This window comes from Dermacentor albipictus, chromosome 3 (genome assembly GCF_038994185.2).
Source record: "Dermacentor albipictus isolate Rhodes 1998 colony chromosome 3, USDA_Dalb.pri_finalv2, whole genome shotgun sequence".
Lineage (NCBI taxonomy): Eukaryota > Metazoa > Arthropoda > Arachnida > Ixodida > Ixodidae > Dermacentor > Dermacentor albipictus.
The window spans coordinates 37286769-37302626 of record NC_091823.1 but is presented as its reverse complement, the minus strand read 5'-3'; the positions used below and the strand labels follow the sequence as shown (position 1 = coordinate 37302626).

The 15858-nt window shown below is 44.2% G+C and overlaps 1 protein-coding gene and 1 long non-coding RNA gene across 4 annotated transcripts in view; one reads left to right on the top strand and one right to left on the bottom strand.

Annotated features, from left to right (window-relative positions):
- The window catches only part of LOC135901969 (uncharacterized), a 169635-nt gene that overhangs the window by 30421 nt on the left and 123356 nt on the right, over positions 1–15858 (bottom strand). The window lies entirely within an intron of this gene.
- The window catches only part of LOC135902401 (apoptotic protease-activating factor 1-like), a 126237-nt gene that overhangs the window by 100888 nt on the left and 9491 nt on the right, over positions 1–15858 (top strand). For 2 of the 3 annotated variants that reach the window (XM_065432415.2, XM_070535372.1), the window contains exons 15-20: positions 5038–5240; positions 7763–7903; positions 9654–9773; positions 10643–10765; positions 11505–11636; positions 15730–15858. In XM_065432415.2, coding sequence (XP_065288487.2) covers positions 5038–5240; positions 7763–7903; positions 9654–9773; positions 10643–10765; positions 11505–11636; positions 15730–15858 — 848 coding nt within the window. The remainder of the gene's footprint in view (positions 1–5037; positions 5241–7762; positions 7904–9653; positions 9774–10642; positions 10766–11504; positions 11637–15729) is intronic. The other variant, XM_065432423.2, reaches the window with a different exon arrangement.

The following is a 15858-nucleotide window of genomic DNA, read 5'->3' as shown; positions in this document are numbered from 1 at the left end:
GCAGTTTATTCTGGAAGTTTTATGCAAACTTAACAAAATCGGCTTCGCGAGAATGTTGGATGCAGCACAGAGTGCAAGCCTCGAAAATGGCAAGACGGGGGAGAGACTGCCAGTGCCAGACCATTTCCACTCCGTACAGTGTGTGCAGTTGCCGCTGTGTTGTTGGCTGCCTCCTGCCGCCCTCCCCCTGTGCTGTGCAGCCTCGGCGTGCTCAGGCGCAGCCTCCTTACCACTTGATATGGTTTATTGGCAAAAATTTTTGCAGCACAAGACGCTGACACATGTCAAGCTGGTAGGGCTCGAGCAGCCCAAGACGAGCTAGTATGCTTTCCTATTGCATAGTGTTTTAACCCGCTGCGATTGCTCAGGGGCTATGGTGTTGGGCTGCTGAGCATGAGATCGCAGGATCAAATCCTGGCAGCGGCAGTCGCATTTCGATGGGGGCTAAATGCGAAAACACCCGTGTACTTAGATTTAGGTGCACGTTAACCCTTTGAGGGTCGAATTATTTTGAAGAAAACTTTCCCGGAGGGTCAAATGATTTTATTGCAGATATTGAATGTACAAGATGTATAAAATCGGGAATAAATAGTAAAAAAAATTAGGGAACAGTATTTTGGTGTCAGCATCACTCAGAACTGCAATATGTTCAATAGTATTTTAGAGTGTGGTACTCCTTGAAACACGAGTCTCCGCGCAGCCGCAGAGAGCGAGAATACCTCATGAGCGGTGGTGATAAACGAGCTAAGAGCCGTGCCAATCAAGATAGAAATCAACTTCCGCCGCCCCTGCGATAGCGTGCCGACAAAGATAAAAATCACGTTTCGCGCGCCTCCGTTGCGGCGGAACCGAAACCGTGTTGCCTTTGAGAGCGAGAATACCCCGCGAGCAGCGGTTATAAACAAGCTAAGAGCAGTGCCAATCAAGATAGAAATCAACTTCCACAGCATTTGCAAGAGAGTGCCGACAAAGAGAAAAATGACGTTTCGCGCGCCTCCGTTGCGATCACGCGGCAAAACCGAAACCGCAAAAGGGGTGTGGCCGCAGTCTGCGCGATGCGCTGAAGCTTGAAGTCAGTTCTGTTTATCTCCCCAAGAAGGTAGCACAAATTTCAAACGCTTCTTGTAAGACCTAAGAGGTGGCAGCACCTCCCAGTAAGCGTGCATCGTCATTATGGCGCGAAATTTCAAACGGAGGGTCGAAACCGTACCCGTACGGCAAAGACCTTGCGGGACAGAAAACCGCCGCCGTACATGTACGGCAAAAACCCTGAAAGGGTTAAAGAACCCCGGGTGGTTGAAATTTCCGGATTCCTCCACTACAGCGTGCCTCATAATCAAAGTGGTTTTGGTACGTAAAACCCCACAATTTAATTATTTATTTTGCCTGGTATTTTAAGATTGACGAGAAAACTAAACGAGATCAAGCTGCTGGGCGATGCTGGAATACAATGCTGCCATAGCGAAGTATGTCACTCACATTGTGCAGCCTGCAGCAGGAAATAGGCAATAATCCAAACACGTCACCGTTCCCTGCTGCCGGTGGTGTGTTTCGGTTATTGCTTATCAAAGGCATACAGTAGGCTTCTAACAGTATTGCTCTGAAACAGATACGTGAAGATGCTTATTGCAGTAGGGTTGGAAGGTAGCTGTGAATGCAGCGTTTGGCGACCCACAAGGAGATTTACTGGTACTGAAACAGGAAACTATGGATGTGTGCTGGCATTTTCACGTCGCACAGGTAGGCAAATACTGCAGGAAAGCTGCCATGACAGGCACCTACTGCTCCCAGTTGTGCATGCCTCACGCTGTTTCTTTTTCACATTGGATATAGTGGCCAGAAAACGTGTCGTATGATTGCAGCTTGGCAATGTGCTGAATGTTGGTGTTTTCCGGGAACATATTATATCGGTGTAAAAGAAGCTGTATTGGGTCATTTATTGTGTTCTTGATTGGAACGTTGATGCCATAAAATCGTACAAAATAGGATCATATCAACGAGGTTCTACTGTGTGGGTGTGCTGACGAGTATGAGTAGGTGTGAGTGAGTGTTGGTGAGCGTGAGTACATAGTCCGCGAAATATTGATCAATGAGTAAGAGGGAGCATTGGCTTAGTGTGCCAACATTATGCATCCAAGACACTGAGGTCTGCTCTCCCTAGCTGCGCAAAGAAATTGTTGAGGCAGAGGGGAATAGCTGTCCCACAAGCAGAGACAGAAAAGTGTGCACTCATGCATTCTACCGGTACTAACATATGGGGCAGAAATTTAAGAGATTACTAAAGAAGCTTGAGCAGAAGCTAAGAAGCACACATTGAGCGATGGAACGAAAAATGATAGGCAGAAAAAATTAAGAGACCGGAAGACAGCGGTGTGGATTAGAGCAAATGGCACTAGTTGATATTTTAGTTGAAATTAAAAGTAACTTGTGGAGTAGGGCTGGCCATGTAATGCATGGGGCAGATAACCAGTAGTTTTGTTAGTTACAGAATCGATGCCTAGGGAAGGGAACTGCAGTTCAAGAGAGGAGAGAAGTAGGTGTTGTAATCAAATTGGGAAATTTGCAAGCATAAGATAGTCAGTCGACACAAGACAAGAATAATTGGAGTTCACTGGAAGGGGCCTTTGTTGTGCAGTGGACATAGATAGGATTTTCTTAAAACAAAACACTTCACTGCAGCATCATGATGAGGTATGTTGGGACCTTTCCTTAATTTTTGCATTCTTTCATTTTTACAGCCGAATGGCAACATAGTGTGAGACTCCTTTTATAACTTAGAAGCCAGCTTCTCTGTGCATCTTTCTATTAGCAGTAGGGACCATCCCTTCACCATCATTTCATGTGCAGGCAGCTTGCCAAGCTAGCACACACAAGGCATTGTGACATAATGCAGGCAGCACCAGCATTGCATTTAAGTTTGTGGAAGAGGAACGTGGTGCACCACTACTGTATTTATTCAAATCTAGGCCGATAGTTTTTTTTTTCAAATAATCATATTCCAAACTCTAGGGTCGGCTTAGATTCGAGGATCTTTAAAAACGCCAGTTTTTCATTGAAACTGCTAAATATGGTGCATAGCTAGTGCCATCTAGAAAAGTCAGTATCACAGCCGCTACTAGCCATGCCAGTAGCCAACCGTAGACAAGCGAGGTCGCCATTTTGACCTGTGTCGTGTAGGCCGTATCGGTGTGCGGCATGGTATTATCGCGATGGCACCAAGCAGGAGATGCCACTACAGTGGCGCTTTCAAGCGAAAAGTTGTGATAGCTGCAGAGGCATCGTCGAACCTTCAAGCCGGGTGGGACTTCGGCATTGGCGAGAAAAACGTCCTTCGTTGGAGGGGACGAAAGCAGCTTTTTTGCGTGCCCCTCAACGAGGATGGCATTTAGCAGACCAAAGAAAGGCCGTCGTCACGAAATGGAGACAGTTTTGGCCGACTTTGTTTGGATGCAGAGAGTAGCTGCCCTTCCAGTGACAACAGAAGTGCTCCAAGTGAAAGCTAAGAAACTTTCGAAGGAGCGAGGTCTAACACCAAAGAATTTCAAAGCCGGGGCAGGCTTCAGAAATTCATGAAGCTCTTCGGCTTCAGCCTTCGATGTCGCACTTCAGTCACCCAGAAACTGCCAAGTGATTTCGAAAAAAAGCTGATAGCTTTTCAATGCTATGTGCTGCGAAAGAGAGAAGTGGCAGGCTATAACCTTGGGCAGATTGGCAGCGCCAACCAGAGGGCTGTGTATATTTATAATGCCAGTGGCGTACACCGTGAATGAAAAGAGTGCCAAGGAGGTTAAGGTGCGCTCTGCGGGCTACGAGAAGCAGCACGCAACTGTGATGCTGGGCTGCACAGCTGATGGACATGAACTCCCTCCTTATATGATATTTAAAAGGAAGACACTGCCTGCTCGAGAAACTTTCCCAAGAAATGTCATTGTGCGGACAAATGAGAACGGGTGATGACGGGTGCGATGGTGGAAGAGTGGGTTAAGATTGTGTGGTGACGGCTTCCAGGAGCCCTTTTGACAAAGAACTCGCTCCTTGTCATGGACTCTTACCGTGGACACTTGACCGACAACGTGAAGGCTGCGCTCGCCCAAGCAAACAGGGACCTCGCTGTCATACAGGGCAGCATGACAGGCCAGTTGCAGCCACTTGATATCTACATCAACAAAACTTTCAAGGATAGTCTGCGGAAATATTACACGGACTGGTTCACCGATGAAGACCACATGCTAATGGCATCGGGCCGCATCAAACGTGCATCGCTGTCGCAGCTGGCGGGCTGGGTAGCTGCAGCGTGGGACGACATCCCAGGTACTTTGATCGTGTGCGTCTTTAAAAAGTGCAGCATATCTAATGCACTTGACGGTACCGAGGATAGTGCACTGTTTGAAGGAGACAGTGACAAGGAACACAGCGACGAGTCTAGCAGTGACGATGACGTTCAATGAGCTCTGCACGTTCAGATTCAATAAATGCTGTTTGCATTTTGCGAACGCTGTCCTCGCTTTTTTTGTTCGGCCTATATTCTAGGTAATATATTTTTTTGTTGTTGGCTTCGGACTTAGGGAATCGGCTTAGAATCGGGGTCGGCCTAGATTCGAGTAAATACAGTATGCAGAAGAAAAAAGAGCATTGCAGTAAAACTCTCTTTGGGCAAACAAAAGTTGGTGGCCAGCATAAGAAAAAAAATTAAACAGCTTTGTTGGACATTTCGTATGGGCGCCATAGAGAGCCTCTGTGTGCTGGATGAATACTGGGAAGACCAGATTATGCAGATGAAAAGTGGGGCTGTCCAGTTAATTCGAAATGATGTAACTTGGAACTCTCGGATAATTTTAACTATTGAGCCTAGTCAATCATGTGATAATATCCCATTGCATCCAGATTGCTTTTACACACCTTTGATACATGGTGTATGCAAAGCCCCGTCATTACAGTTGGTCATTGGCATAAGTGGTATCTTTAAAAGTGATCTGCACTGAACCTAACATCAAGGCTTTATAGAGGCTAATTAATTTTCTTGTATGCCATACACAGGGGATGCTGAAGATGTGAAGTCTGTGCGCTTCTCCCACGATGGCAGCAAGCTGGTGTCCTCCTCATCAGATGGCACGGTCGTCATTTGGGACGTGGACAATTACCGCAGATTCTCACGAGTGGCACTCATGCCAGTACTTGCCGTAGCCTTTGAGGACCAGAGCCCTCTGGTGGCCACTTTCGATGAAAGTGGTGTGATACAGGTGGGCCAAGCTTGCATTTTCTTTTGTGCACCATCCATTTAAGCCAGGTCTAAACTAATGTTGGAAAGCTCATGAATGTGTCAATATTCCACCATGATGAAATTATCCAATAACTGCCTAACGTATACAGTGGAGAGGTACACTTTAATCCTGGAGACAGGGATGGAAGTACTGTGCCCATTGTGCCATCTTGCACCAAACCATAGAGCTGCGTCAACCTGCGCCAAAACACTAATTTAGAAATAGGTTGCCAAATTTAGCAGGATGTGCGTGTTCAGTGGCAACCACACAGCCACAGGCATGCATTGGGTAGCGCTTAGCCCTGCAATCCAAGCTTAAGCAATCCTTTTCAGCATAGGTGTTTTTGGAGTGTGGTGTGTTTGGTGGCATAGTAGTAACTGAAGAAAATGAAAACAGTTGTGTGCTATACAATGCATTATGAATGTTTTATAAACATGTAAAACCCAGACCATACGCACGCTTTTGGATGTGCACAAGCCCGCGTCTACGTGCTTGGCGTCTGCTGCGTCCCTTGAGAAATGGTGGTTTGCATCCACCAAGAGATGCGACAGCACACTCACTGGGCTCACTCATAGATGCCTTAGAAGGTGCCACTTTGTACTTTGTTATTGACAGTGTTTCAAAATGCTTCCATATTGATAAACATAATTGTTATATTTTTAGAGCTGTTAGATCAGTATAGAAAGGAAAGATTAAGCACTTTCTTGCATTATATAAGTCTGCTTTACTGAAAGTTAAATGTATTGTGCTGTAGCTGCATAGCCAGCGGCACCGATGCGAGGCAGCCCAAGTGCACGATAACAGAGAGAAGCTGTTCACCGAGATCATGCCAAGATGCGGCTGCTTGCAAACACACCTCTCAAATTGTGCTCCGTGCGACAAGAGCGACCGCCAAATTGGAGCCGCGTCATGTCCCGTATAAAGTCCAAGTGTGGTAAGATCCTATCATGCGAGGGGAGACAAGAAAGATGGTGGCTTCACGAGTGCTGCCTTCCTGCACAAGCAAAGGGAAAGGGGGGGGGAGTGAGCTCGTGGTAACGCACTCAAGTGCGGGAGTGGCTGCGCATGGCTGTAAGCACGGCTGTAAGCACGGCAGAGCTGATATGCACCTGACACCCTGTTTTAGAGGTAATCTGTTATATGTTCAAAGACTAGGCATGCTGAGACGGCCTTGCATTATGTAAGCAGTTTTTTTGTGCTTTTAGTACTGGAGGTTGCATAATCTCGAGTTTCAGTGACCCGTTGGAGCGAGAGACGAACCATTCGGTCCACGCTGCCGGTGCTTTTCATGATAGCATCGTCCGAATGTGAGCGACACTATCATCCGCGGGGGCGGAGTGCATGCGAAAGCGTGGCTGGCTTCGCTTTATTCATACCGCTGATGTGAAGATATCGTCAACATGGCATGAAACCGTATCATTCGTCGTAAACTCCCAAATTCATCAAAATGTATTGTTTTCTCATTCAGACTTGCTTTTATTGATTGCCCGATAATTCATAAAATTCTGTGGACCCATTACATGTAAGCAAACTGAATCGGCAACTGTACTTATTTGCATAAAAGGTTGAATTTCTATACATCGAAATTTTGATATAACGAAGCAAATTGCAGATTTTGCCAACTGTGTTATATCGAGGTTTAACTGTAATAAGAATGAAAAAGTAGATACACTGAAATAGATATATTCTGATTCGGCACTTGGGTAGTAGTCCACATCGTAGAATCGCCACTCGACTCACTTGCACCAGAGCAACCAGCGCACATTCCCATAGTGTAATTGAACCATTTGTGTGAGTGCATGCAAGAAAACGATGGTTGTGCACCTGTCAGAAATGCTGAACGAGTCAGAAACTTGTAGTAATCCTTTGTTCTGTCACCAGTGAGGGCCAGTCAGTTTTCATGAGCCAAGTCTTGAGGAAAGAAACGCAGGCATGGCAGCATCGTTTGTATATGGCAGCATTGCTTGTAATATGCCAGCCGCTCGCCTGTGAACACGTGTAATCGCATCCCTGTGAGCAACAGACAAGCGAAGCATCTAGTGGTGACCTTTTGAGAGGTTAGAAAATAGGTAAATATCAGTTTTTACGAGCGCAGTGAACGTAAACAGCTTGCAAGATGAAACCAAAACGAACCGTCTTGGCCCCCACACGCGCGAATGTGCAAGCAGTCGCTGAAATGCCAATGTAAGGAAGCTTTGGCATGAAAACTAAGAGACTACGAAGTGAAAAAAAATGTCTTGTATCCACACAAGTTGGCAGCACTTGCTGGGCAACAAAGGGTTAAAAAATTGGTGCATTTTTCAAACATACAGATGGTGCCATAAATATACAGCACCAACCATTTGGGGCTTCCTTGTGGTGCCGTATATTTACGGCATTTGCCCTCAAAAAGTTAATGACTGATGCAGTTGTACTTCATTCCCAATGCCTTTGCACATCATTGCCCTTTGGTTATTCTTCCATGAACTGTGACTAAGACAGGCTGTGACTTTGTTGAACAGATTTCATCAGGGCTCGAGACCAAGCAGGAAGTCAAACATGCCTTTGTTGGCACCGAGAACAGGTGCGAAGAAGTGTCATGCTGCTGTTTCACTCATGACAGAAAGGCTGTTGTCTTGGGTACCAAGAATGGTTGTGTCAGCGTGAGTGACCATTGTTTATGCCTTCACTTTGAACAGTGGTGTCACCTTTTTCTATTGCATCCTTTAATAGAGATAACTGCAGAACGATGAGCATTTGCAAGGTCGGGTGCTTTCCTCACACAATCTCCACCCTCGTTACTTTTGACACAGTGTTGCTAACCTGCTACCGCCTGTGGCACCTGGCAGCTAGTGGCCTTCATAGCTTTTGAAGGTAGGACAAACTTTTTTATTTAAGAGAGAGAAAGAGAGAGAAAGACAATGGCAGTTGCGCCAATTGTGCCAATTTGCGCCGACTGGAATTAGTTGCTCCATACTGCTCCAAAAAGGTCTTTTTCACCTAAGTTGCGACACTGCTGTGCCACAGTGTAGTTTCGGTGGTGTGAAAAGTGGGAAGCTACCACGCAATATAAAACAAATCCTGGTGCCATTGCATTCATTGACCACATTAGTTTAGGGCGTTTCAGCCAGCGAGACTGGCATTGTGACAGGTGATAGAATTGATCCCTATTTTTATGCGCCAACCGTGAGACATGTATGAGGCGATAATGAGTTGGGTGGCCATGCTAGCCTTGGGATGGCATGATCAGTGCAGTAGTTTTACGCATTGAGGGCTGATGTGTGGTAATGCTTTGTCGATAAAAAGCTGATCAGTGTCCACAGTACTTATTCGTTTTGCTTGCTTGCAACTTATTAGTTTTGCTGTATTATTATTTTTTTTCAAGAGAAATTGAAGTCGTTGAATTGATCATTCAGCATTACAACCAAATGCACGGTGATCAGATACTAGACCACGGTTCATGCTCTTTGTCAAGTAATACATGTGCCTTTGGTATAGGTCGGGGTGAAAACGTTGAACGCTAACAACAAGTAATCTAGCCCATACGCCTTTCCTGCGAGTGTAAATCAGTGTTGCAATAAAGAACATCACATGCTCACACTGCCATGATATGGTTCGTAAAACAAAATTTAAATGGGCACAATATCAAACCTATGAAGTGGTCTTTGCTTAATGGGAAAAAAGAAAACTAATATCAGCTGCACTTGTAAATTACTTCTATAAATAACAAAAGACTCCCCTTACCGGGAAAACAGGCTTTGTAAGCCAGAAGAGACTCTAGAACGAAAGCAGGTGGCGACCCTGCCTTGGATTTCCCACTCCAGCTCACCGTAATGTCATACATTTTGATGGCGACTGCCCAGACCCAGATAGCTGCTCTTTGGTATAGTTGTACTACATTCCATCATAAAAGAGCAGTAGACTACTTAGTAAATTTCAATAGCTTTTACAGACCCACAATGGCCCAAATATGAAAAAGTATTTTAAAATCCATGTCGTCAAGCTAGCGCTGGTATTGAGGACTGTTCTAGTAATCTAATTGCTTTGCTGTTCTAATAATCTACCTAATACCACAAAACTGAAAAGTGTTTCTCATTACAGTGTCGCTTTAATGTTTTTAGTGTGGTTTTGCACAGAGCTGTCGGAAGCATGTCTATGTGAATGTATAATCGCTGCTGCTATCGTAGGTTGCTGCGTTGGATCACTTATTTTTCTCCTAGATTTTATGAGTAAATGATTATGTGAACTAAAGAGAAAACTAAACTATATTTCATTTTTCTGTGTGTGCTTTCGTGGAAAGCTTACACCTGCTTTTTTATCTCAAGGCAGGAGTCAACCTGTTTTGTTTAAACCTATATCCCAATTTATGTAGTAGCTTCCTTGTTCACTGAATATTTTTTTTCTGGTTTGCAGCTGTTTCATTTAGACGCAAAGAAGTGTAGTGCTTTGGGCAACCATAATGACAGTGTCACATCACTACAGGCATGGCCAGAAGGTGTGGCAATTTCAGCATCCCTGGATGCAACAGTGAAGGTAGGCATTGTTTTCTGATTGAAAAGTAGTTAACTTCTATGGCCTTTGCTCATTTTTACACCTCGGCTTGTGAACATTCCTCAAGGGACAACATTAGAGGTGTACCGATTGGCACCAGAGCTTCATGCCACAGCTGGCACTTTAGATGGAGATGTGCTCCCAAAGAATACAGTTGCGTCTCTATGCAATCAGTATCGGTACAAATTTCGGGATGGTACGAACTCCTGAACGTCTTTGGCTGAAGTGAGTTGTGTCGTTGTAATCCCATCTTTTCGCCCAGGCAGTATGGAGACCTCTCCCAGCAATTGCCTGTTACCACTTTCCTGAATTAGCTGGCTTTCTTGGACATGGTGCATGTTTGGAAACAAACAAGCATAGTACAGGCAGAACGAGCAGATGACTATGTTGACATTTCTTTTCATCACTCTTTGCCACGTTGAACAATAGTCTTTGTACAGTAACATTTGTAACCACAGAAAAGCAGTGCTAGAAGAGGGGACAAGATAGGAAGGAGGATGCGGACACTGCACTGTTTCCTGAAACCCTTCCCATCTTATGCTGTCTTCTAGCTCAGCGTTTCTGTAATCATGAACCAAATAGCCCGCTAATCAATTTTTGCTAACATTTGTGAACTTGCCATGCTTATTTATTTTGCATGCTGAGAAAATTTAGCCCAGTAGAACGTGTAAAAAAAAAAATTGCTTGTCGCAGAGTGCTGCTGCATCTTCATGACATCATGCTCTTCAGCTTGCCAATACTATGCGTGGGAACTTCCATCTTGTTGCATTGATTGTTGCATGGTCCTCACTCTTGAGTTTTGCTTTGGGTGAAGATTATCCCACATTGACTGGTGGCTGGCTTCTTTCCAGATCTGGCATGGAGACGGTTCTCACAGCACGCTCATTGGCCATAGTGGTCAAATCACAGCGCCATGCCGCCTGTTTGGAGGCGACTTCAAGCTTCTGTCCTCATCAGACAAGGGCGAGCTCATGGTAAGGGAGCTCTCCATCCACTTCATCATGTACCGTTTAGTGAAATGTTGCAGCTATGCAACCCGTACACTTGTCACTTGACACTTTTGCCTGCAAGTGTGTCTGTCATGCTGACTGGCCTTGGCGAACAATATCGAAATTTGCAGGTGCCAAAAGTGTCCACAAACCACCATTTTCTTTAGTTTAATAAACTGGTTTCACACAAGTTTTGAATAGATGTTTATCAGCATTTGCTTCTCTCTTCTCTTTTAAGCGGAAGTCTTGGCGCCTGCTTTATGTACTGCCCCAGTGGAAGCTCCATAGATAAGAAAGGCTGCTTTCTGTGCATTCATAGTGTTTTTCACTGTTCATTTTTCAGAGATATTGAAACACTCTTATAGAAAGACGACCTTTAGTTTTGTGTATGCAAAGCAAAGTTATTTAAATATGGCAACTATTTATATTCAACTATAAATGTGCATGATGTAAACCATGTCCGTCCCACTGCAGCAGCTCAGTGGTTATGGTGGTTGGCTGCCGAGCTCAAGGTTGAGAGTTCCAATTCATACCCATGAGGGTCACATCTTATTGGGTGCAGAATCCAAGAGTGCGCTTAATTAGCGTACATGTTAAAAAAGCCCAAGCGGTCAGAATTGAGAAATAATTGGGAGCTCTCCACTGCTGCGCCTCTGTATCACTGCGGGATGTTGAACCTGGTTGATCAACTGCCATTGTTTTTTTTTGTTTTTTTTCTCCCTAGGTGTGGAACCTAAAGCAGTGCAGCCATCCGTCTGTCCAGATTAAGGCTCACAATGGAAATCCAGTGTTGTGCTGTGATGTATCGTCCGACGGAAAGTGGCTCCTCTCTGGATCTACTGACAAGGCCATTCAGGCAAATTGATTTGAGTCTTATATTGCCTTGCACTGTCGTCATTATGGGAAGGTTGTGAAGATAGTGTTGCCTCACATTTGCACTTTGGCTATAATAAAGCTTGCTGTACTAATTCACATGTGTCAGCATTCGACACGTACAGCAGCGAACACAAAAAAAAAGTATCATTGTGGTTTTGTGGAAAGAATTCATTACCTAGTATATTTCTAAGCTGTAGGTTTTTGTTTTCCTTTTTTTTAATGTCATACAGGATATTAGGGAGTTTTAGATTTTGTGTAGGGAAAGTTAGGGCGTGCAAACTGCCAGGCTTACAAAAGAATGCAAAGAGGTATAGCAAAGAATACCCAAAAATGTACAAAAGAATGGAAGCTGGGTGTGGTGCTTTGCATACACACAGGTCCCTTTGGATACCCAAACCTGTTTCTGAGATTTAAACTCCCTCTTCCCTGCCACCATGAGGGGTATTATGATAAGACATTTTGTTTGCTGCCACTGCCATAGCTCCCCTTTCTGCTTTGGTCATATCATGGTGCTCAGTGTCACTCACATTTTTGAGCTAGTTTCTCTTTTTTTTTTCTTTCATCCGTCATTGTTTATTATACTTCGAGTAGTGTGCCAAGCTTGTCTCATCGCTAAGCTCTCCAGTTATCATTTATCATTAAACTTCATCTCTCTCGTGCGTATTTTGTAACATAATGGTTGTAGGCTCTGTCAATATCTTCTTGGAATATGCAAACCTTTTAGACAATGTGTAGGCTATATGGTGTAAATAAAGTTGTGGCGAGTGTTCAAGAAGCTATTGTCCAACGCTAGCTTTATGGAGTGATGCGGCACCAGCTTTCTCAGCAGTTTAGGTCAAAAGACTGAAGATGTAAAATTTTCAGTCTTCTGGATAAAATGGACCGGTAACACATTACAAGTGCACGTCTAGATACTTCATGGACAAATAAGTTACATATATTCGTTTTACTTTATAAAAGTGATTAATGGGTGTGATTATTTTCTTTCATTACCCTGAATTATGCCAGGGGGTGCTGCAACTACGAAAGGTCCGCTTCTCTCCGCTAAACGTATAACTAAAACGTGAAAATTGCCTGCTGCTCCGCTGTGGACTTTCGGGACTACTCGGAAGGGAGCGGACCGTAAAGACGCTCAACTAAAACACTCCAATGCCTATCTGCCAAGTGCAGTTTCACATGCGAAGTTAAAGTAGTTCCCTGCAGAGCAGGGATCGGTGCCTCCATTTTGTTTATTGCGACAGCAATTCTATGGACACCAAGCGAATTTTTGCCATTGGTGGTGCTGCCCTGAGGTTCTGTATATATTTAGGTACGTGCATGGTATATGCTATGCCATGCTATGTGTCATGCAGTATATGCAGGTTGTATTGCCACACCATTTTATCACTAAAAGTTCTCACACCAGGTGTTACATTATTGACAAAGTTATTCCTCAGAATATTGAGAATGGCAGCCCACAAACAAATGTCGCGAAACAAAACACCGACAGCATGTGCCTTTTATCTTAAATCACCTCAGACTTAAATATTAAAAGTGCGAAACAATAACGGAGCTTAAATGTGAGAATGGTGTAACTTTATTGACACGGCTGTGCACTACCTCCAGGACTGGCCCAGAAGGGGTTTGAAACATATCCGATACGGAAAAGGGGGCATAAATTCGCTAAGAAATATGTTGGCTTTAAATAATATACATAAATGAAATCGTCCGCTGGGAGGATTCAGACAGGACCCCTAGCGCAACACCTCAATTTTACTTAGTTAAGCTTACGTTTAATTGCTTTCAATTCATAGTGCCACTACAGCTACGAGTCTTGCACTTCATGTAATATTCTAACGCATTGTTACCACATTCACTGCTTTGCCCTTATGGCCAAACTGTGATAATTTTTTTCAGTGACTACATTTTCATCACCTCGTGTCGTATGTTGGTGGCTCTAGTAGCCCGCTGAGCTATTTGTTTTCAGTGTGTAGCTGCCTACGTAATCTGTTTATGCAACTGTCTCCTCTCATTATACATTTGAAAGCCATAATAACGAAATCCCATGACAAGGAAATTCTCATGACAACGAAATATTTTCGTATCCCAGACTAACGCCTATAGTATACAATGCACTTCATGCCTCTTGTACCATATTGTACCTTGCTGTGCTACTATCCCGCATCAACGAAATTTGCTGGAACGTAACCCTGTATATTGCCTACTCGCGCTCGCGCATGGCTCGCAGACTCCAAAATGTGCTCAAGTGCAATTGCTTTGCGCTAAAACTGCATAAAATACCACCACATAACACTTGCATGGGTGCTGTCATTTTTGTTTTACAAAAATTATCACCCATGCACCCCATACAGATGGTAAACCAGTAAAGCTGAAATGTGCGGCCCCGGTGTTTATCGCTGGGTTAATTATGATGGATTATTAAATTCTTTCTCAAATATTGGTTACATCTTTGTGTTTCTTAATAAGGTTGCACACACATTTGGCTTGGATTTATCACATTGTTTATTTGAAATGCCACACATTACACTTCACATAATCACCATCATGGAAGGGTGCAATGAGCGGTTCATTGTGTTAATCTAGCAAGTTCATCAATGTCTTTCTGAATTATGTTGTGCATTTGTGTTTCGTAATGCATTAATCATGGTGTTTGACTCAATTATGCACTGTAGTTAACAGGTGACACACTGGAGCTGCATATTTCATTTAATTAAACATAGGGACACATTTTTGAACCTATTGCGAAGTTGGAAAGAGACTGCTGCATGCGCACTCTGCTGTGAGAGAGAAACTATGCCACTATTGACGAAGCCAATAGTGTGCCATACCTTTGCTGCAAGATAATTATGTCATCATGATATTGTCACCCTTTGCGTCCCTTCTCTGCAATGATGTGTAGATAAATGGATATGTGCTAAATGTGTAAGCGTTTCTATGCCTACCCAACGAGAAACTTGTCCATCCGTCACACAAGACGAATGCAATGACTCGCCCCCCTAAACAATGGCTCATAACCCAGCAGTAGGCTTTCTGGGGTTGGACCACGAGTGTTTCGCCTAGGCATATACAGATTCGCTGTAAAACAATCAAGCACCGGAAGCGATCGCAGGTGCTGGAAACACGTCATGGCCGCCATCTTGTTTGTTGATTGGCTATTTGAAGTGGCATTCATGTTGCTACTGACATGTGACGATGGTCTTTGCACACCTAGTGCAATGCATAATGTGCACCTCAGTGAGAAAAATGCAGCAAAAGCAAGGAAATCCACGTCCCACCAACATGGAATTGTTTATGGCGCTTGAGATGGCAGTCGCCATCTCAAGGCCACGCATTGGGCCATGATTGAGCAGTCGCCCAGGAATATGCATACCTTGGTTCCAGAACGCTAGTTTCAGTGCCTCCCGACAGGCATTGCATGCAGATTCGTGCCGGATGTAAATTTGCGTGAAGGAGCTGTCATCTCAATCGATTGGATTCCAATATACGAGATACGATCACTTTCACGCTCGGCAACCAACGCGTCGGCGCCTACGGGCGACAGCGTGCACAGAAGAAATGCTGCTGCATGTGTGGATGCTCTGCGTCCGGTGCCAAGTTACGCAAAATCTCGCAAAAGTGTTCGTATCTTTGAAAGCAATTGACTCTGAATATGCTCCACGGCAGTGCTGACACTGCTGATCCACACTTGCGGCGCACTTTGTACTGTCAGCATTGCGGTTCTTATCCTTGAGTAAAGCTTGCCAACATAGACTAACAGAATTTTGACAGTAAAGTTTCATTCTGCGACACATTACCTAGCTGTACTGTCTTATTTTACAACAAAGAAATTCCTCGCAAAAGTGAATTTTTTGGTGTTCCCCGTCGATTTTGTTATTGTGAGGTTCAACTGTAAATAATGTTAGACATCTACTGCTATTATGTGCGACCGGAAGAAAACGTACACAGTGCTTTGTTTGTTTCCTTCTGTTCGTCCTGTCTCATGTGCTGTTACTCAAAGTTACATTTACTTCCTTCGTCCAGTTTTCATGTAAACATTTTTGAGTTTGCACAAAGGTTCTGTTTCCATTTAACAGTTGTGGAATGCTGAAACGAGCGAGCCGCCGAAGGTCCAGACGCTTGACGAATGCATTCGTTGTTGCCGGTTTGGTCCAGACCCCCGAAGTGTTACGGTAGCGGCTGGCACTGATGAAGGATCTGTCTAT